The sequence below is a fragment of the Phasianus colchicus genome, chromosome 6 (genome assembly GCF_987193195.1).
Source record: "Phasianus colchicus chromosome 6, bPhaCol1.hap1.1, whole genome shotgun sequence".
In the NCBI taxonomy this organism is placed as follows: Eukaryota; Metazoa; Chordata; class Aves; order Galliformes; family Phasianidae; genus Phasianus; species Phasianus colchicus.
Window position 1 is genome coordinate 40,338,562 of NC_143441.1, and position 24,062 is coordinate 40,362,623.

The following is a 24,062-nucleotide window of genomic DNA, read 5'->3' on the forward strand; positions in this document are numbered from 1 at the left end:
AAATGCTTTGGAAAGGGAGAATAAGGTTAGAGAAAGGCATAAAAAATAAATATGTTCATAATTTACAGCTAGGGCTGTTCTATTTTAATGAGATAAACAACAAAAAAAACCCTGACAAAAGATTGGCTGTGTATTTAATATCCTAGAATCTCTCAATTTTGAGCATGTAATTTCTGTCCTCGCTGCAAAACAGAACAATTTGATATTTCAATCATGAAGTAGTAAAACATAGAAAAAACTTCATTTACTTGAAGAAAACTGATGAACCTTTATCTATTGTCAAGCTCTTTATTGCTCAAATTTGACACAGGAGTCCACTTAATGCACAACAGCAGTTTCTGAACAGCTCTTTGTGTGATACATTTGTTCTAGAAAACCATTTGCTTTTGTTTTAACTGTACTGTTTCCACTCTACAGATAAAGCTAACCAGAACCTAAGCAGCAGTCCTTCTCCAGAATGAACATACTGAAAGGTAAGAAATAATCAAGAATAGGTAGTACCTACATGTGCACAGCAGTCACCTGTGCACAGTTTACAAGCTGAAATTTCAAGACGTTCAGCTGTCTGTTTCTGTATAAAACAAGGACTAATATACTTTGTCTAAGGAAGACAATTTATATGAAAACTTTAAGCTAACAGTAAAGAACAGTGTTCTTGCATGGTTTCATTATTTTAATTTGAATTGAGAATCTAAATGTATTACATTTTTCTATGTATTTATCTTCTCAGATAAGGTTTGTTGTTGTTGTTGTTGTTGTTTGACTGTTGCTTTTTACTTTTAAAAATATAAGATTATATCCCCATCCCCCCCCCAAAAAAAAAAACTAAGGAACTGTTGCAAGTTCCCTAATTTAAGTAGGTACAGTATGCTGTAGCTACTCAAACTGTTTCTTACACATCTGCAAGTAGAGAAGCAAAACTGTTTTACCACAGATAAATGGAGACAGGAGCTTAAGAAAAATTTTGATAAAACTTTCAGTATTTCAATACAAGCTGGTGAAATGGAAAAAAAACCTTACATCATTATCACAAAGTAGTCTCATAGTCCTTTTGTATGTTTCCAACCTTCATAGATGAAGGAATTCATTTGTAAGATGACTATAGGACAAAATGGCCAGAATAAAAAGTCTGAAAACAGAGAGCTGAATTATTTCTTAAGTTACATAATAAAAGACAGTAGCATTTCTATGAATTATGACTTTTTGTAAGTTATTAATACACCTTTGCCCCCTTTTTATTGCTATTGCTCCCTAGAAATAATATACCCAGCCATTTTGTTAAAAAGAAAGCGTTTCATTTCACAGTTCACAGATACTCCTGAATCTGCTAAAATGTTATTTGCCAATTATTAACACCACCACCCACCACTGATTCTGGTTTTATTAGGTCTTTATTAATATGGTAAAAAGCAACTTTTCTTTCATCTTAAAATATGGATTGCTTTAAAATACAAAATAAAAATCACAGATAGAAGTATCTTTCAGTTAAAGAACAGATTTTAATCTCAGTGCTGTGATTTAATATGAGAAAATTGCTGAGTAATCTAGAGTCAAAGCAGTATATTATACAAAATGCAAAAAGAAAAAAAAAGTGAGATAACTAAGAAATATTTTAAAGTCAAAAGAAAAAATATTTGATATTCAGGAAGCGTGTCCTAAACTGCCATGCAATTAGACACATTGAATGCTGTGTGTCTCTAAAACAACAAAACAAGAAATTGAACCACATCCCACTCGATTCACTTGAATGAGGCTTATTAAGTTGAATGTTTGGTTCAGACCATGAACAGCAATGTAATATTCATCAAAGCTCTCCAAACTAAAACTTATCTGCCACTTGCTTACTTCTGGCCTAACTGATTCTCCCTAAAAGTAAATTGATTTTGCGCTGAGAAGTGAAAGAATTGACACAGGCACTTCCTGACAAACCAAAGTAACTGGAAAAAGATCCACTGCAGTGTGAGAATTTAATTAATGCAAATTTCAAGTAACAAGTTTTATAGGAAGAGGTAGAATAATAAATGCACCAATTCCAACATTTTGAGAAAAGACAGACTTCTGGACACATCACTCCTCCCCTCACCATTCTCCCATTAACATCTGTATTTTTAATGACTTGCATTAAAACAGGGAGCATCTATTTTGTTCATCCTCATCAAAATAGCTACGACAGTATATGCACCCACTAGGTTATCTGGTGCTCCCTCATCTCACTGCCCACAGCAATAAGGCCTGAGGCAGTGAGCTGGGACAGGTCCACACACAGCCTGCAGAGCTGCCAGGTGTTCCAATGGAAACACCAGGATAAGCTGACTTCAGACCCTCACATCACAGCAGGGACAGATGCCACAGGTGGCCAGGTGGTTTCAGCTCACAGAGATGGAGCATTAACTGCCCAGAGCCCCCCAGTGTCAGTTCAAAACAAGTGTGACCTCCACAGAGTCAGCAATGCCCAGCAGCTGTCCACATGTGATAGCTCCAGTCATTCACACAAAACATTGCATAAATCTACTGCTGTACATTTGTGGAAAACATGTAATTACAGGCAATTCCTATGCAAGCTTAAATACGTCCAAGTCCTCAGAAGACACCACCTGTCCTGGGATTATGGCAGTCTGGTTAAGATCCAACTGCTTCTAAGGGACAAAGATGTAAATGGAATAACGTTGAAGTAAAAGTTTGGCCAATGCTACATTTCATTTTCATTTAAGAGGGACAAGTACAGGAGCACTGCTCACACAGTACAGAAAAAGGTGCAACAAGGGAATGAGTGCAGTCTCTCAAACACACCTGGTGAGCAACTTGTACAAGAAGGAAAGGCTTCCTGTGGTACCCAGCAGAGAAACTGCACTCCCTACTATAAAATGTTATTCTGCACTTTAATAGAGTTGCTCATCCACCAAAAAACACAGCTAAACAATTAGAAAAGAGACTCCCAAGACAGCAATGTAATTTGACCCTGTTCACTTACTGAAACTAAAAGTGCACATATGAACAACAAAAAAGCACTTCTGAAGCAAATGTTGCTAATAAAAAAAATACAACAGATGTGAACGGCATTTAGAAATGTTCACATATGATGCACAATGTGATTTTATATATTAGATTTAAGTAGAGTTTTATACCAATTCTGCAGAGAAGCATGATTTGTAATAACAGTCATTTTTCAATTTGTTCATATTTCAAGGCGTTCTGCTAAAAATCACAGCTCTCCAGTTTATCTTTATGGTTGACTGGGACTGATAAATTCAGTAGGGGTTATGGCTGTATCATTAATACAACAATAAAAGGAAATGCATTAGTGTGTATAATTATTGAAAGTGTTTTATTAAACCAACAACTCTTCAGTTTCCCTACAAAGAAAAAGAAACGCAGAGAGCTGTAAAACAAAGGCTGAAATTCACAATTGTCAAACAACAAATATACCATAGGGTATGAGGAAAATGGAAAGCTTCCAGAGAACCTCCACATTGGAAAGTATCATGTCATTATCCTCAATCTATGCAAGATGACAACATGTAATTCACATTATGCTTCCCAAGACAGAGTTTATTGCAATATACTGTTCAGGAGAACTTCAAAAGAACTTCTGAACTATAGATTAAGAAGTTAGAAGTGCAGCTAGCTTAAGCATGCTCTACGGCCTGTTAACTGCCCTGACTTTCTGCCTACTAGCTAGCAAAGGCTGGTAACCATCAACTTAAGAGGCAATGAGGGAGGAGACAGTTTAGAATACACTACACGCAAGTAATTAAATGAGATACCTCCGCACTCCTTCAGTCTCTAGACTGGCTACTTACTGAACCCTGGTTGTTTTTCTGAATATCAATTAAATAAGTAAGATTTTAATTGACTTCATTTCTGATAGCACTTCTATGTAGACTGTGCATGACGTTATTTTAAGATAGCAAAAAGGAGAAAGCAAAAATTAGAGGACATGGTTCCAACATTTCACTAGGTACATAGTCAATTCTAAAGCCAGATTTACATTTGCTGTTATAAGTTAAAGGAAAGCAAATAATGTGTCAAACACTGGTGCATTCATGAAAGGTGCTGTTATGAAATCATGAAAGACATCTTCAATTTTCCATCAATAACTTCCATTCTGTGCTCTCTATCCATAATGTATGAAATAAAGCAGTCAAAATAACATAACCTCCTTGATAACAGGACTTTAGGAACTTTATGTGTAAGACAGAAGACTAGCTTGCTCTAGTCTTCTATAAGTTCTCAAGTACTTACAGGCTTCAGCCTGTAAGGCATTTTTCAGAGTTCATTCTAAGTCCACCTTCTCTCATAATAAAGCCAGTACTCTGCAGCCCACAGCAATACATTGTGGCATGAGCACATGCTTTGCTATATGTTTGCACAATGCTATATTATGACCTTTTCAATACTATAATGATCAAACACTTTTTAAAATCCTTGGACTTGACATACATATTAGAAACATACTAAGATAGCACCCAACTCTCTTCTTTCACATAAGCCTCTTCTCCAAAGCAAAATCTCAGTCATTTTGGGGTGTAACAGAACCAGAGAATCGCTGCAAGACATACCTAGTGTCTAAAACGAGGGGTTTCCATCTTTAGCCCTGTAACATCTGCTGGTCTGCAAACTACTTCTCAGAATGAGTAGTAGAGTAACAGGGGCTGGAAGGGATGTCTGGACCTCTAAAAGAGCCCGGCCCCATCCCTAAAGAGCCCTGCCCATTAATATATTTATTAAGTGTTGATAAGATTTCCCTCACATGTAATTCTAAAGTGCAAATTAAAGAAAGTGGAAATATGTTCTGAAGAGCTGTGAAAAAAAGTTTGCCAGAAAGGCCTTGAAACTCAATATTTGTTTTTCATGATCTTTCTTTTTTTAAGCCATTCACTTACAGCTTTCAACTGGTTTTCAGTGAATAACATTGCAAATTCTGACAGAAACCATTTCAACTCAACTTGTAGACAAAGAATAATGATCTCAAACATTTTTGCTCACCAACAGTTGTCCTCATGGTGTCACTGGAACATCACCCCACTACAAATGGGATGCATCTGTGAACGCTATCGACAAATCTCAGGAGTGACTGAGAAGCAGCTAAGATATCTGTTCTACATACCCACTCTCTCAGACATATATTCTTCAAAATAAAATTATTTGATGGTATTTTTATGTCTCCACACAAATGTCTTGTTATATTATTGTTTTCTCTTGTAAGGCATTTCAGTGTTTAATGATGGATGTCAGTGCTTGGAATAGGCTACTATGACCAAAATCCCATGCAAGTGACTGTTTTTTTTTTAAAAGGTATTCATAGAATAAATGACTAAACCAATCTAAGTGCAGCTATTTCATAAACATAAGAGCAAACTAAAATGAATTATGTTTCTTCTGAAAGACTACACCGCAAATCTCTTAAGGCTTGAAAACTGGAGTCCCTAGTTCCACTCTTAGATTTTAGTTAATGAGGACATCACCATTTATATCCTAAAACCAGTTTTGAAAAACAAAATAATCCTCTTATTAAATAAATATTTATAAAAATAAGTATTTCTATATTGCATACACTTAACAATACTGTTTGGGGAAAAAAATAACACATTAAATTCATCACATCTGAAAGCTGATGCCCAAATAACTCATCTTCTGCAAACATTTCAAGTTGCTTTTAATATTTTCAGAATTCAAATTTCACAGGATAACTACAAAGACCATCCAAAAAATGCAGAAGAATTTGAATAATTCACTCCAAGTCAAAATATTTGATTCATTGTTAATTCCAAGAAAGTTAACAGAGAGACATTTTGCAAATAATTTATAAGAACCGTAAGAGAAGAAGAAAAAGAAAAAGGCTTCTTAGAGTATCTTAATCAGAAGATGTTTAACCATGTCTCCAAAACAGTTCACCAGAGTTCCCATCTAGCAGGTGTTTGAAAATAGATTAAAAATTGCCTGACATCATAATCAGGGCATAAATACGATGCATCTTATGAACAGACTGGGGAAAGGGGAAAAAAATCATAAGTTATATTTATACAATTTAAGATTCTACCAGAAAGTATTCACTGCCAAGGCTTATATACGTATAGAAATGAAATTTAACAGATGTGAAACTTTAAAGAGTACACTGAAAATGAATGCAAAATATATTTTATTTGAAATGTTATAATTGGCCGTGTGAAAATAATTCTTAACAAGATGCTGTTTCACACTTAGCATTACAGTCAAGTCTACCGTCTGCAGAAATGATGCTACAGGCACAAACAAGCCTAAAGAAATTCTTATTTGGGCCTGGACAAGACTTCCTTGGACAGAATCATCATGCAACGAGCAAGATATTTTTGTGAAATAAGCTATTTGGTTAGTCATACGTATGCAAAGGTGTTTTTGTACTTAAAATACAGATAATATGTACTGCATATAACTAAGAACTGACATCCTAATGCCAGTTCGTACCTTTCACGCTTCTGTGATTCTCACAATACGTGAGCCAGAGCAGTGCTTTACATATCAGTGTAAATATCAATGGATACAGATCTAAAAGGTATCATCCAGGTATCATAAAGAAAAAAGTAAGAAACTGATAAATAAGGAGATTGTTTGAAGTCCCACAGGAATATTTATTTTTAAGCAAAATCACCAAACGATAGCAGGTGAAACAACTGCTTTGCTGATGCAATTACATATGAAGCTTTTATCATTTACAAACACACTTTTCTACATATACAGTTTTCTAGTTTGACCTAACATAAGGTCAACTTCAACTTGAACACACTCATTTTCCCAGCCAAGTTCTGAAAAAAAAAAAAAAAAGCCAAATTTCTCTCAGTTAAATCCATAATGCAGCCAAGACAAAAGCCTTTACAGATCAAAGCCAATTTCACTACTAAGACATACTGCCCTGTAACTCATAGACAGATACCTATTTTTTATTTTTATATTTTGTTCCCTACACTTTATACAGAGCACAGTAGGTTTGAATACTGTTTCCACCTTAAGACTGAATTTTCTTTAAAAGCTAGGTCTAAATCACATTCCTCCAGCTCTTTTAATAGATTATGCTTTTAAAATCTGCAAGACAGGGCATTAATCCCCATATATCAACAAAGATGCGAGATCCAGCTTTAGCAGTTCTTTACTCTCACTATTCAAACTCTCCCTAGAGAGAAAATTTCATTAATGTTAAGACTAAAAGTAAACTACTGTAATTTAAAGGCCCAACAAGTGCAGTAATATTTTCAGACATGCAACTCCAAGATCCTCAGAAATGCTCAGGAGAAAGAAAAATAGGAGATTAGAGGAAATACATCCAAGAGAAACACATCCAGCAGCTCATTCTGCTGTTTTCCCTGACTGATTCCAACCCCCTGTGTATACTTCATATCAGGCCATCAGGACCATGGATGGATCCACACCCTTCCTGCATGGCCACCCACCCAGGCCAAGCAGATGGCAGCAGCTGTGCTGCTCAGGCTGTGAACCCAATAGGGTGTGCACATGCAGAGTCTAGCCAAGGCTGAACTTCAACAGAAAGACTGGTAAAAATCAACAAAGTAGATGGTAATATTCTCACCTTCAGTATAAGTCTTAAAGGAGACTCCTGTGGTACCAAGCCACGGGAGACATGACTTTCAGGTGGGAAAAGTGGCTTTTCAGAATCTGAAGTCCAGATCAAAATCTGAGGATCACTGACAAGGTAAACACAGTAGCCTGACTTCTCTCCTCCAGAGCTTAGCAAAAGCTCATGTTCACACTGCAGAGCAGAGATGGCGATTTGCCAATCACTTGGCAAAGAAGGGAAGCACACCTCGGGCCTGCCTGCATCCGCACCTTGCCCACTTCCTGGTTTAAGCCAGGAAGAGGAAGTCCCATCAAGTATGACCTGCATGCAAAAGTAAGCAAAAGCTTTTAGTGATTGCAGACAACTATAGTATGTGTGCAGAAAATTCACCTAAGGACAATAGGATAACTAGCATAGGTAATTACCGACATGCAAAAAGGTCAACAAGAGTTGGGACCTGTACTTCAGGTGGGAAAGCCACACATCAGTCAACAGAAGGAAAGGGTTGCTTTTATCTGTAGTACAGTGTGTCTTTCAGAAATTAAGTTGTTAGCAGGTGTCACTAAAGATCTTGGTGATGCAGAGCGCATTTCCTGTAACCCCTCATTTCTCTCACCCTATCATTTCTCATTTTTTGCACTGCAGACATTAATGACAATGAAAATGCAATCAATCCTATCAGCGAGCAGACCAGAATTGCCTAGAAGTAGTTACATATCACGAAGAAGGCAGTGAGTTTTTAGAGTCAGTTTATTGATCAAGGCAGTACTGCTATCATCTGCTCTGTCTTTGTCACTAAATGTCTTTCATGCACTGTGTCTGTATGGAAGTACACCCAGAACAGAACTGCATTTTCAGTGCAAAATTCATGCAATTTAACAAGAACTTTGCTTAGGAGAGGATGCTTTGTTAACATTAACAAAGATTACAAAGATTAGATTACAAAACAGACAACAAATCAAAAAGTTGTTGAAGAGCATAAGCAAATTTATTCTGTGAACAGTGGCTTACATATCTAATGGTATGAACAACCAGGTCCTGGCTGCAAATCAATTGCCTTAAGTCCTCTCCATTTTATAAATATTTTGCCCATTTTAATGTTTATACAGTATTCAGTCACTTTCATTACATAACTGAAAAAAAAATGTTAAAATCGATCATAACCAATTTTTAAGACAGAAAGGAATACCTTCATAGTCTATGTTAAACAATGGACAAAAATTAGGATATATTTTCTTGGAAGAATGATCATAAAGCTTTCATTTTCTTGTGAAATGCCAGTATTTATGCCTACACTGTTAACGCTAGTACCCTAAGGTTGGCAAAAAGCCTGAAGCCCAAGAAAGATCACGAAGAGCTCAATAATGCCATGGCCCCAATTAGTCAGTCCAAGGTAGGACAGTCTTGCTGGTTATTCTTTTCAAAATGCTGGGAAATGCTATTGCTTTCATGCAGAACAGAACTTTGAATAACTCCATGAAATAACATGTGGTGGCTTTTGTTTATTTATCTTAACCTTTTACCAAAATAGAAAGTTTATGCCCAGACCACCTCTTCAGCCTGATCACTCAAACTTCCCCCAGCTGACAGATTTCACCAATCCAAATGAACAAAAACTTACAAGTCCGAACAGTGTCAAATCTGCGCAGGAGCCAAAAATGAAATGCATCAGCACTTGGCAGCCATGGCATAAACACATACTCTATCAATCAAGTATTGCTATTGTGAAGGTAAATACCATCAAACTTTGTAAGGTGAAGTGTTTGGTTTTGTTGTTTTTCCCTAGTCTCTATGAATTATTTTAAGAAAGAATCACCGCTACAGATACCCTTATCATGGGCTTGCAGAACAGAAAGGTCACATTCCGCAAAACAACAGAGAAGCTCTAAGATAACAAATGGCCACTTACCTATCCCTCAAACAAAGCATGTCATATTTTTATCTTGATTGCTGAACTATAGAGAAGTTGCTTTCTTCTGCTAACTTCAAAAGAGATTTAAATTGACATACTCTAGATTTAAGAACTGTTCAAATAATCTAAACTAAGGTAGGAAAAACCAAGTGGAATACAAAACTGTGTAAGATGTTTCATCTATTTCATTCATGCTGATAGAGTTCTATGGTGGTACTGCACACCATGCCAGTATACTCTTATCAAATGTAAAAACATTGCTGAAAAGGAGTTGTAAATTTCTACCATACCGTCTTTGTGAATTTTTTAATATTTTGAATCACCCTTGCTACTTATTTAAAGCAGAAATATAAAAAGAGAACTCTTCCCATACCATTAAAATATTTCCCAGTATACAGAAATGTATCTGCATTGCACAGCCACATTTGATGGTAATGATTGTTTTGCTCTTCGTGCACCTTTTTCTTACAATACCTGGAGACGGTGGTTTGAGAGAAAGAACAAAACAGCTGGAAGCAGAAGACCCTAAATGCACATTACAGCTGTTAATGTGCACAAATCAATGCAGAAACACAGGGCTAATAACATTCTGTTAATATTAATTCTAATTTTATTTGTGTTTGCAATTTTTTTTAGATCAAAACAGAAAGCATGACCTATCTAACTCTAATCTATGCAGTGGGATCCAGAACAAGCAGTAGTTACTGCTTGCTGTTGGGTGAATGTGTGATTACCTCCAAACACACATATCCATGCATCCACACCATGCAAGGTCAGCATACTCTAAAAAGGAGGTAACTACATAAGGAGCACAAACTATAACGGCAAGTCACGATTGCAGTATACACCACTATCTTCTCACCTATTTTAAAAACTGTTTTTAATTCCCTGAAGTGATAGAGCTGTCTCTGTCATTTCAAAGATACTTCTTCTCTTGCAGCGTTTTTCTTAATTTTCTGACAACAATTCAGAGATGCCTGGAGGCTGACCTCATGCAGAGTACCTACTCCAATTCATTAATTAAAGATTTAAACACCATGTTTATGCATCCACTTCCAACTTACTCTAATTCTCACTTCCCAGTAGTTATCAAATGGGCAATGTGATGATCCAATTACACAGCAACAAAAGAAAAAGGAAAAGCTGAACAATTGTTCTGACTCCCAGCAGTCTCGTCTGGATTGAAACCTAGCAGTATTTAACAGATAAGCCTTGGTACAATATACTTGACATTTACATTTTCGGATGTATGTTCTACCCAACTGCCCTCACAATGTTGGCTTAATTAAGATACAGAACATTACTGGCCAGAATCACTTCACTAAAAAGGCATATGTTAAATAGTCCTATAACCAGTATAATATAATTGAGCTCTGTCACTTGGAAAACTGCTGCTTAAATAGAGGAAAAAAATCAATATTCTCTCTTTTCACAGTGTTCTCAGTTTCACTCTATGCAATCAAAGCAGCTCAAACAGTACCACAAACGCATACAGAACACAGTCAGTGGTACCAGAGGAACATACAGAATAAAGTGAGATTTAAGAATGACTTTAGAGTGGTGTGTTTATTAACAATAATTCAAAATCTAGCATGGCATTTAATCACACACTACAGCATTTAAGCATCCCAGTGAACAAAGTTACTGAAGACATTATCACTATAAAGGATACACTGATACACCGTAAACATAAAGAAAGGCAAACATGACAAAACTGAAGAGAAACTAAAGGTCAGCATTACAAGATGGAAATTAAAATGCAAAACATGCGTTCCAATCATTCCTACTGCTTTAGGTGCTGAAATCACATTCTGCAGCAAGTATCTGAACTCAAAGGGTCATATTACCAATTATAAATCTTCCTTATAATGAGAAACGTATACAGCTGGGAAATGTACAAGTAACTATTTCTTTTTTTTGATGTCACAAGGAATTTTTTAGCCATTACACCGTTATTTTTAGCAAACCTTTATAGGTTTGCTACTCTAGGTACAAAATTCTACTACCCTCGATAAGCAGAATGAGAAAAAAAATTATTCACCTCAACATTGCAAAGTCAGCAACAATATATTGTTTTGGAAGCAGAAATTGGTTTTCCTCCAAAATAAGGTACAAAAATGTTATAAAACACAAACAGAAGTAAATAACTCTTTTGCAGGAAAAGATCCATCTGCTTTAGATAGAAGCATAGATCCCCACCTTCATTATAGCAAAGCTCCCCGTGCAGTACAATACCATGTAAGGCAATTACTGATACACAAGCTGCTTCAAACTGTTATAGGACTGATACGTTGAAAGATAGTAAAATCCAAGGTATTTAAAACAAGCTACATTTGTCAACTAATTTTTGCATCTGAAAAAACAGCAGAGGTTATTACTGTGCAAATGACAACATGAGGGCTTCCAGCTCAAATACAAGCATCTGGGGTTAAAGACAATGAAAATCCCTGCCTCAGAGTATAAAGCTCTCTAGATGTTAAGACCACAATGGTCGCATCTAGTTCTAAAATCTCTGCTTGAGAAATATGGATTCCCACGTACCGCCTTCTGCTCACCTTCTGAAGTCACATAGTGACTCTAAAAATTCCCATCTTCTGAAAGCCCCCCAATTATCTTTTCTTTACTGTGAACGTCAGCATAAGAATTAAACCATTCTTTTACAATACACGTGCATCTAGACATCAGAAACTGCACACATATACCCACAACCGGGTATTTACTTTAGGAAACTGGGACCAAAAAAACAAAATGCATACCAAAATCATAGAATCCTTTGAGTTGGAAGGTACCCTTAAGGATCATCTAGTCCAACTCCCCTACAATAAACAGGGACATTCACAGCTAGATCAGGGTGCTCAGAGCCTGGTCCAGCCTGACCTTGAATTCCTCTAGGGATGGGACACCCACCGCAACTCTGGGCAAACTGTTCCAGTGCCTCACCACTCACTGTAAAAGACTTTTTCTGTAAACCCAACCGAAATCTACCCTAAGTTTGAAACCATTGCCCCTTGTCCTATCAGCACAGACCCGCTGAAGAGTCTGTCCCTTCTGTCTTGCAGTTTCCCTGTAGATACTGAAATCCTGTTATCAGGTCACCTTCGAGCCTTCTCTTCTCCAGCCTTTCAGCCTCTTAGGAGAGGTTCCATCCCTTGTATCATTTTTGTGGCCCTCCTCTTGATGTGTCTACATCTACAGGTCTACGTCTCTCCTGTACTGCGGACTCCAGATGAGTCCTGGAGGTAGGATTCACCTCCCTGATCTGCCAGCCACACTTCTTCGGATGCAGCCCAGGATATGGTTTGTTTTCTGGGCTGCAAGGGAGCATTGCTGGCTCATGTCCAGCTTCCCATCCACCAGTACCCCCAGGTTGTTTTTGGCAGGGCTGTGCTCCATCCTTTCATCCTAAAGCTTGTACTAGCAGTAGGGGTTGCCTCAACCCTGGTGCAAGACCTTGCTCCTGGATGTGCTGAACTTCACAAGGTTCTCCGGAGCCCACTGCTCAAGCCTGCCTAGATCCATCTAGATGGCATTCCATCCCTCTGCACTTTATTTGCAGCTTAGCAAGTAAATAGGAGGAACCTGTAATCTCTAACAGCTCATTTTTCAGCAAAATTACAAGTCAGTCCCATCCTCCCCCACACACCCAAACAATCAGCCTTTGTTACATGATTGCATGAACCATGTATTTTTCACAATTTTAAGAACATATCATTTAATGGGTCTGAAGAACCTGAGAAGAAGTTTAATATGAAAGCATCACTGACTTTTATTCCCTCCACGTTCTTATTAAACTGACGTGAAGGTGATTATTGAGTTGTATTCCACTGAGACTGTAGCAATGAAAGAAAACTCACAATAGCCTAGATGAGAGCAGAAGACAGTCTATAATCTTTACCTCCAGCAGCAACGATATTTCATGCTGGTTGCACAAATAAGCACTGGCTTCAGAACATAAGCAAGGGAGAAAGATTCAGAAATAGTGTCAAATGCTATCAGTTCTAAAAGCCTATGGGCAAACTGCCAAAAGACAGAATCTGCATTACAGATCAAAGGTGATGGTCAGTAGTTTGGGAACTGAACTCCACTCTTAAAAAATTCTGTTTTTCTTGCTGTATGGAAATAGTGACTTTCATTTCAGAACTAGGAGAAATAAAAGGAAATGAACAAACTCAGAAGGAAATGAGAGTGTTTTCAGCTTGCTTTCCTCTCAGTTTCACTCTTGATATTTCTGGTTCTGCTTCCCTCTATCTGTGTCTTACTTGATGTACAGACTCTCCCATGAGAATTCCTTTTATTAAGGCCGTAGGAGTTCTTGTATTTTCTACTGGGATTTTATTCACAATACAACTTTAAAGTGAATTTTTATTAGCAGTGACATGGGTGGTTTTAATCCTGGATTGCTTCCACTCACAATCTGAGCAACCTGAAACAGACACATGGTTTTCTCTCAGGATACTTAGCAGCTGTAAAACACACCTGTTTTTAATAGACAAAAAGACACAAATGACTCCCATCTTCAGAATGTCGCTATTCCATGATTTAGTTCAGTTTTAATTTGGAACAAATATTTAATATTAAGGAATACTATCAATAATTAATTATGATGTATTCAATTTTTCTTCTAAAAGGCAGTTGCTCTCTGGGAGGATCCAAGCACAGTGAAAAACTTTGCATCTCCAAATTCATACAAGTTCAGCAAATAGCAAGGTTAGCTAAGCAGAAAACACTAAAACCATGTTGATAAGGAACAGTCTCTGCTAAGCACACACAGATAATCTGCAGTAACTGAACAGTGAAGAAGAGAAAGAAACAAACTATATAGACTAAAAAGAATGCAACAAATCCTATTTCACAAAGTGAACTAGTATCCAACACAAAAATATGAAAGGGATTACAGTCTGAGGACAAAGCAGAAATGCACAAACACAAAGAGCACAGCTCCCGCACTTAAGAACAAGAGCATCTTCAGTCCTTCCTCTGAACTGCACCTAACCTAAGTAGAAGATAGAGGCAGTAAGGCTGGCACCATTAAGTTCAAGCACCAGAGATACCAGTTCCTCTTCAGTACTTTGCAGTGTTCATAGTAAACAACAAAGAAACTTTGCCAGGCAGTTTCTACTAACAATTTCAAAGGAGGTTTTCCACATTAAGCCATTGTGAGGTTTTTCATTTTTTTCCCCAGTAAATACATCCTCAGCTGTCTTCCATGAGAAAATCCAGATTCAGTGACTTCAAGTATGTAAAATTCTGCCAAAGATGCATTTGAAATATATCTAAATCCACAAGCATCAGACTAATTCAAACATTACCAGCGTATAAGATGGTTTAATAAATTATATTACTCAAAATTAATTGTTATTAAAATTATAGTGAAAAACTTAAGTGAGAATTAAATTATTTCCTTCTATTGCATTATTATTATTGGTCTGCTATCAGACTGACACTACTATAATTAGAGGAATTCTTTTCTGTTTTAACTAAAATTAAACTTCACAAACTAGCTGTAAGCATTTTATTAGCTTTACAGAAGCATTTTGTTGTGCAGCATTTATTTTAACTGGATTTCTTGCTTCTCTGGATATAACAGGATAAGTTCAGCATAAAGTAAGGAAGATAAAGCAGGATCAAGTGTCAATGACCCACTAAACAACAGCTTGTGCGTTAAAAAGAGAGGAAGGATCTCAATTATATGAAACATTTAAAGCTCTTGAAAAGATACTGAAGTCTATCCCAGACTCAAAGGAGGAAATATATGCATTTCCAGCATATTTAATAAGTGTAATAATTGGAGTGCTTAGAATTAGAGTGATAAAAAGCTGCATTTGTCTTTCCTATCACATTAGTGTACAATTACCGCTGGACTAAAAATAGACCAAGTCACTCAAAGTTGAAAAGATCAGAAATTTTATAACTTGAGTGACTTGGTCTATTTTTAGACAAGTCTTACAAAGATCAAGAATTCCATTAGGTTGGGGAAATATATAACTGCTGCTGGTAGTCAAATGAGACATATTTCCTTGAAATGAAGACTAAAGCTAGTAACATATACAAATTATTTTAAGTTGATCATGAAATAATCTCAAATGAATGCAGAATATTGGTAAAAGACTTGACTACCTCATCCCACAACTTGAAAGCTATGTCGTTTGGGAGGACAAATAAGTTAAATCTCTCATACTTGGAAATCACTGTTATGTGTCAATATTCTACTTGACATTTTCTCATTTTATCTGATGGAAGGAAACGTATGTTTGTGTTCATTTAAAAATACTACTGCTAAAACAAACCTGCAGTGAATTCACATCACCAGTAAAACTCAATTTTCTCCCCTGCATGTGCAGATGAATACACAGAGCAAACTGATAACACCCATTGCGAGTGTGGCTAAGTGTTTCTAAGCAACCTTGCTCCATCATCTCCTGTGACAAAAACAAGCAGAAGAGTTTGAACTGCAGACTAACAGAGCAGCGAATACTAATGACTAACAAAACATGGCACATCATTGACTTCTGAGTGGAAGGCAAAAAAAAAAAGAAAAAACCAACTTGAAAGTGTATTGATTAAACTGAAAACGCAAACAAATCATTTAAATGTATCCGCAATAATTACACAGGAAAAAAAGAAAAATGCAGATTCCAAACATCTGAATCAGGCAGATTTGTTTTGTTTTTCATATGCATCTCCCTCTGTAATAGGAAACACCTATGAAAATGCATCTGTTTCCCACTTCTGCAAGTACACAAAAATGGCAATATTCCTTGTCCAGAGAACTTACTTTAATCCTGTAATCATTTCTATTCAGTGAACCCACATCAGCAGAAAATGGGTTGCCTTGAGTTGTCATCTTACTGACCAGATACTTCATGCATCCTCACAAAGTAGTTTTGGCAATGGAAGTGCTGAAAGCAGCATATTGTTATTCTATCCTAAAAGTACAGAAAGCAAAAAGGAGAAAGCAAAAATATGAAAATAAGGGCACATAGACTTGCCTTCCACTCCTCCACAACAGCCAAAACACTGTTGTGAACACAGACCTGGTTAAGTGCCCATGTGTTAGGTTGGCATTGGCACTGCTGCACCATTCCACACAGTGGACTTTCAACTTCTTGGCACCAATGAATACCTGGACAAAAGCAAGATTTTCACCATAAAAGGAGTTACGTATAGATTGAGACATTAATGGCAATATATTTCACTTTAGTCATCTCTGTTCTCCATCAGAAGTCAGAAAACTATGAAGTATTCCCTAAATCAAGGACCCAGCCTGCATGCTTTGCTTCAATATCCTTTGTTCAGCTACACCTTTCATATTGTAGTAATGAGCAACAAAGAGTAATGGAACCTCTTCTAAGTGTTGGCACAATTCACCTCCCACTTAAAAAAAAAAACAGCAAATCCTTTAAAAATTATTTTGCTTTGATGTTTTCAGTTGTGAAGTTTTAATCATAACTTTAATCATAACTCGCTGTAACAGTTAGCATATGTCTTCAATGCATAGTAGTGTGAAATTTGTAATATAAGTAAGGACCACAGTCATATGTGGAAAAAATGCTTCAGTTCATAAAGTAGCAAGGAGTTCCAGTAAGCCATATCTATACCATGGTTGGTCTAAAGAGCAAAGAAAAAAGTTAATACATTGTTATTTAGTTTTAGTATGTTATCAACCGTTATTTATGAGTTAAATTATTTCATTTTAATGCTACAAAAGTACTTCTGATATTTCCTTCCAGGTCAAAATACAATTTGGTTTCACAGACACCCTTCAGTGTTCTGTTTAATATAACCCTGATGATCGTAACATTCCTATGATAGCCTTACAGACCTAAAGACAGATTCTGGCTGCATCCCAGGCACTGTTCAGCAATGCACCAAACACACAACGCACAGGATTTACTGAAGTCACAGATGTTGAGCTACGGCTTTTTTTTTTTTTTTTTAAAAAGTGTCTTTGCCTTTGCACAACTGACATCTTAAGAAAAAACTGACATCTTAAGAAAAAAAGATTTAAAGACAGCCAAGAAAGTAACCAAAAATTGATTTTGCATGCAGAAAATTTACTAATGACCTTTTTAAAAATTCAGTGTACTGCATTGTAAGAGACTGCAAATGTAAGAGACAGTACTAATACAGTCAAGCTGCTATTTTCAGAAGAGTAAATGGATTTTTACCTCAGCAGCAGAGATTTCTTGTGTATTTTCTACAGTAATACACAGGATAAAGCATTCTGCTAATGTAAGGATATGAAAACATCATTTCAAACGTATGGCAAATTGAAAGTGGGAAAGCTCTTGAAGAGGCTTGTATAAATGTTTACACTAACAAAGTCATATGAAGAACTTCAGTACATAAAAAGATCTTCCTTCAGTCATCATAACACTAAAGAGTGGATCAAAATAATACATGAAATACTTTGTGAGAACAGGTTTAAATAACAGTAATTTATGAGAAAGTTCCTTTACAGTTGTTCAATGCAGCGTTACCTATAGATTAATATCACATTGATCTACACGCTAAAATTGAGAGCAGTAGGCACTAGACAGAGAGATGATACATAACATGTTAATAAACTGTGAAATTACAAATCTCTTATCCATTTTGCTGTTCTCTTCCAACATTGCACAAGACTGCTCTGAGAGCAATGGGTCTTCTACCCAAGGAACCCTGACACCATAGATGCAGTGAGATTCCCTAGCATATGAGTGAAATAAAACACTAGCAGCTGGGCTTCTAAAACATTATTTTCCCCATAAAACATCTAATGAAGCTATCTGTAAAAGAAGACTCTGCCTCCAGCCTCCAACAGAGGTCACTCAAAAGGCTCTCAGCAACTTTCAGAACAGCCCTACTTCTGCAGAAACTGTGTCATGAAGCTAAGAAGCATGAATAAAACAAGCATATAAGGATTTGAAGTGAGAGAAGCTATTTTTATTAGACCACATGAATAACATAATAATAATAATGAAGATAAGAGAATCTGAAGAACATAAACCTTTTGCCAAGTATGAAGCAAAACCCATCCTTATAATGGAATGTAGAACACTGCACATGCATAATCTTCACTTTTCATTTTAAATTTCTATATGGAATAAAATAGGATTTTTTTCTCCATTAGGTAAATTTCATCCTGTAACATTTCATTAACGAAAATAATGAACACATTACACAAGAGCGCACAAGAAAGCTTACAGAGCAAGAAAATAAATGAAGTTTTCTACTTGTACATATCAGAAAGAAACAACACGGATTCTTCCTGCCTCGTCACAGCAGCAGCCGCTCGCTGTGTTTGTGCAGAGGCAGGAGGCAGTTTCCACCACAAATGTTTCCTGTCTCCATGCTGAGCTCCAATGGCCATTCTCTCCACAATTTGCAGAGCTCCTGGACATAATTAAGCCTCGCTGGAAAAATGATCTGAGAAATCACATTTCAAGTCCTCTCTTACTTGCCTTGCTCTGACTCACTATAGATGGCAAGCAAGATAGGATTAGCCAAAGAGGTTCAACTATAACTTGCTGTTAGGAGATAATCAGCAATTATTGCTTCAGACAAATCTGATTTAGACGTACTGCAAAAAGGAGAGTTATATGATGGTGAGAGAAAGCGGGGTGGAGGGGAAGACCTTAAGAGTTTGATAAAGCAAAATGATTTTCCTCTAAGAAAATCTAATTTTATACTTGAAGCATTGTCTCCTGATTAAAACCACTATTTTCTAAAAAAAAAAAAAAAAATCTAAACTAAATCAAGTTATTGATAAGTAGGGTTTTGTTGTTGTTGTTGTTTTTTTTTTTTTTTTTTTTTTTACTCAATTCACTGCTGGCATCTATGAGAGGAACTGATTTCTCTTCACCTAAGTCACCTAAGTATTTATACAATTAAAATAATAAACGGTCATCACCATGAAACTGGAGAACCTTACAAATTCAAAGAGGACTGCAATAAATGACTTCCTGGTTTCATTGAAAGCCCCGTATAAAGTGAATTTATCTATAATTAGATGTAGATACCATAAATAAAAAATACACAACAGTTTGCTCGGTTTGATACAAAATACCTTATTTCATTCTACAATTCATTTATAACAAAAAATAGTTTTGCTTATACTGAACATAACTTTTATTGCGTATCAAGAATCACTAAGGTTGGAAAAGACCTATAAGATCATCCAGTCCAACCATCCACCTATCACCAATGGTTCTCGCTAAACTATATCCCTCAACACAACATCCAAACGTCCATCTTCACATTATGAAGAGCAGAAGGAAAATAAAGTGATGTTTGAGATACTTTGGTATTTCTTCATAAGATTTAAATTTAACTCAGTGAAGGTTTAGAGGAAGAATTTACAGGTCACTATTACAAACCAGTTGTCCAGATCACTTTCCATGCAGCAACACCAATTGTTTCATCACAATAGCTTTAAAATTTCTACAACAGCAAGAGCCTTTCAAAAGCACTGATTGCTCTCAACAATCTCAGAAAATCTACCAATACACTGATGACAGAAAGAACAGCTCAGTAATGTCCTACACTCCAGGGCAGAAATTTGAGAAACGTGGGTCAGGAAATAAAAATAATTGCACATTAAATTTGTAATACATGTGCATAAAATATCCATTATTCAAAAAGATGTTCATTTCACTTATGTCCCATACCTGGAGATGTTCAAGTCCAGGTTGGATAGGGCCTTGGGTAGCCTGATGTAGCGTTTGAACTAGTGACTGGCAACCCTGCCCACAGCAAGGAGGTTCAAACCAGATGATCTTTAAGGTCCTTTCCTTTCCAAGCTATTCTATGATTCTATGATCTTCTCCACGTTTACAAAAGTGTCTTCCCATAGTGGAACTGCTGTACAGAAATTGTACACCCAGACACAATCTTCAGATTCATTCATCACCAATCAATCATTAGTCTAAAATTCCCTCAGATATCATAAACCGTAAAGAAGAGTAGAGCGTAGACAGTGGGATTCCACAGGTGTACTCTTTTTAATGCTATTCTGATACAATATGAACTTATGGAATTTGAGAGAAAAAAAGTAAATAGCAGCAGACTCAATAGCTGAACGACCCGGGAAGATTTACAAGTAGGCAAAATTATCTTCAGATTCTAAAATGGGTTCTAATATACTACTAAATATACTAATATACATACAGGATACAAAAACACATTATCATTTTTACCAGACACATAATTCCTATTTATGATACACAATGTTGTGTATCATCTGTAATCACCAATTTAAATTATAAAAACCCTCAAGCAGTGGAACCAATAAATCATAGAATAGCTTAGAGCTATTAGAAAACATTAATTCTATTCTCAAAGCCAAATTGCATTTCACAATTTCTATCAATGAGTTTGAATGGAACCTTGAAATGATTAATGTTTTATCAGAGATAGCACAGACAGCTAACACAGAAGCTGCCATTTAGAATTTAATGCTGGTAGTGTGTTACTGACCAAGTAAAAACTGATAGACTTATCGCCAGTACCAGCACTGTCGAGCATTACAGATTGCAAAAGCAAAGCATGTATTTGTAATTAAGTCTGCAGCTAGCAGACAATATTGGGCGGTTGACACAAAATACACCAACCACAACACCATAAGAGTCACGATTCACTGGTAATTGGAAGCAGCATAATTGAGATGTGTGCATTTCATGCAACTGTCTAAACAAAAGCTTCCTCTACCATCCCAAGAACTTTTGGAAAAGGTGACTCAGAGCACCACTTGGTAGTAATCGTTCTCCCAAAGGAAGAATAAAAACTAAACTCAAATAGTGTGAATATTTTTGTTAAAGCTTCCCATTTAAGTTTGCACAGAAAGGAATGACAGATTTGTATCTGAAGATAAAACAAGCAGCAGCTTCATAAATAAGAAGTGAAATATATCAGAGGCATGGCAAAAGTTATAGTCATGGTAATTGACTGAGAAAGGCACTAAATGTTTTATTTTAAGAGAGTGAATAAGAGGATGGTAACACGATTGGCACAGAAAGAGTGTAACAGTCAGATGTCACATAACATGGAATTTACTTGAAGGAAGATTCATAATATGAACAAGCTAAACAAAGAAGAAAAGTGATCCTGTACCACAGGGTAAAAAACAAAATCTACCAGCTGTGAAGGAAGCCAGCTGAACAAGAAATCTCTGATTAGCTAAACACGATTTGCTAAAGCTTCAGTAAAGTGTCTGACATCAACACAAGTGGTGGCTGTTTCCTAAACCTTAGAGCATGCTACAGAAGACTCATCTTTATAACTAAATAATACACCAATTAGTTTATTTAAGGCAAATTTCGGTAGATATACTGTAGTTTGCCCTCAAGGCATTCAAGGCCAGGATAGGACCTTGGGCATCCTGATGTAGTGGGTTGCAACCTTGCCCACAGCAGGAGGATGGAACTGTTGGTCTTTGAAGTCCCTTTCAACCCAAACCATCCTAAGGTTCTATGAATTTCTCACATACAAGCAACTTGTGTTTCTGTTACCTGCATATACATATTTACTTAAAACCAGGAGTGAATTGTTACGTTCATCTTCTTTCTACATAAGGACTTCTTATTGTGTAAGTTCAGAATGGGCTTTGTTTAGTTTTGTGCTCACCTAACACTCCCATTATTTTTGTTGTGCTGTGTTTTCAGTAAAATTTCTATTAACTTTTTCTCTCTTCAGTGGAATGGAAGATTAAATCTCGTCACTTCAGGAAAGTAAAAACGTGAATTGTGCTCAACAAAAAGATTTCATACACTAAGCGCAAAATACCTTGTTAGAAAAGAAAATTCAATTAGGAAAGAGGATAATCATGGAAGAAAATCTTCCTCTTAAAAAAATGCTACAGCTGAGCTATCTTCCAACTTCTAAAATTCATTCTCCAAAGGACTACGTCAGAAAGCTTATAGGGGAAATGGGTAAAGGAAGTAAGTACCAGTAAAATGTTTGACTGCGTTAGTTAACAGCAACTTTCATTAATTCTGTCACAAAGTGATGGAAAAAGCTGGGCTTTCTTCAAATTCTCAAATCTGAGATGTATCTCGTTGCAATGCTTTCACCATCTGTAAATTATGTTTCAATCAAGTAAGAGCTATGGTTTCACAACAGGACAGCTTCTTAAAAAAGTTGATGTCCCCTTGTAAACACAGAAGGAAGCATGTCCTTTTTCCCTGTAAAGTGCCAGAGCTACAAGTCAGAACTCAAAGAAATATATTATAGATTTAACAGGTATGCAATTTGAACTCCAACCCCAAATGCAGATAAAGTCCATATCTGAAACGCTTGTGATGCAACTAAACATTCTTTTTTAATCACACAATTATTAAAAATGTATTGATAAAAGGATTACTAGTAAGAACAGCTCTGCACGATTCACATATTCCTTGTCTAACAGCCATCATCTTACCAATAATTTAGATAAGAACAAAGTCCACCTCTTTCTATACTTTTAGAGGGCTTCAAAGATCTGCTGCAGCAGGAATCAGGGAGTTTTGCCTATTTGTTTTCCAGCACTGGAAAATCAGTAGGTAAGCTAAAGCTTCGTAAATGATCATACTCATCCAAATTTGCAAGTTTGAATAAGGTTTCCTCTTCTGAACAGGGAAAAGGGGAGAGAAAAAAACCTGACACCTTTTAAAAAATGAAGGCTTTTGTTTAATTACAGTATTGCTGCTCTACCTCACGCATTCGTGATTGAGACATTTCTTCACTTTGTTTTTGCACTTACTTCCACTGCTCCTTTCCTTCATGCCTATTTTCTTCTTTCAGTACCCAGTTTCCTTGCATATTTAAATACACATACAGACTGCCAGCACACTTTCCTTCCTATCCTCATCCCTGTATATTGATTCACAGATGCTCCATGGGAACAGAAGCTCTGAGTCTGTGTATCTCAGCTCCAAAAAGCACTTCCTGTGCCCACTGCCCCAACTTATGCCCTGTATTGATCCAAGTGGACAGTTGTTTCCAGCCTCAACAAATATGCAAAAAATAGAGTTGCCAAAACCTGACCTCCTGCAATCCTATTTTGCAAGCTGTTATATAGCAACTTCAATTGTTTAAGCTTAATTCAATAAGAATGAATCTCACAAAGCTTTTTTGTTATGAAAAATTTCCCTCCTAATCTGTAATTCTGACAATTTGATCTCTCAATATCAGTCCTCTGAGATTAGATGGAAGCAGCTACTGCACCTATTTAAACTACAGCTTCTTTACTTATAAAGTTTCTTCTTTCCTTAGACCTCTATATCAGGAAGATTGAGTCACTCAAGGACAGCTAGTTGTAGAGCATCTCTGAAGGGAATAGTAAAAATGAAGTAGCTACTGAAGTAGAGACCCCCTACAGAATCACAGAATTGCCAGGGTTGGAAGGGACCTCAAGGATCATGAATCTCCAACCCCCCTGCCACATGCAGGGCCACCACCATTCCACCTAATGCTAGACCAGACTGCCCAGGGCCCCATCCAATCTGGCTTTGAACACCTCCAGGGACGGGGCATCCACAACCTCCCTGGGCAGCCTGTTCCAGTACCTCACCACTCTCTCCGTAAAGAATTTCCCCCTGACATCCAACCTAAATCTCCCTTCCCTCAGCTTAAAACCATTTCCCC

At 36.7% G+C, this 24,062-nt stretch overlaps 1 protein-coding gene across 15 annotated transcripts in view; it reads right to left on the reverse strand.

Moving 5' to 3' along the window:
• Positions 1-24,062, reverse strand: part of PARD3 (par-3 family cell polarity regulator) — a 429,965-nt gene that overhangs the window by 317,112 nt on the left and 88,791 nt on the right. The window contains exon 2 of one of the 15 annotated variants that reach the window (XM_090143086.1): positions 16,496-16,584. The exons of the other annotated variants lie outside the window; for them this stretch is intronic. Within the exon in view, the coding sequence (XP_089999212.1) occupies positions 16,496-16,543 (48 nt within the window). The 5' untranslated portion in view covers positions 16,544-16,584. The remainder of the gene's footprint in view (positions 1-16,495; positions 16,585-24,062) is intronic. 15 annotated transcript variants of the gene reach the window in all.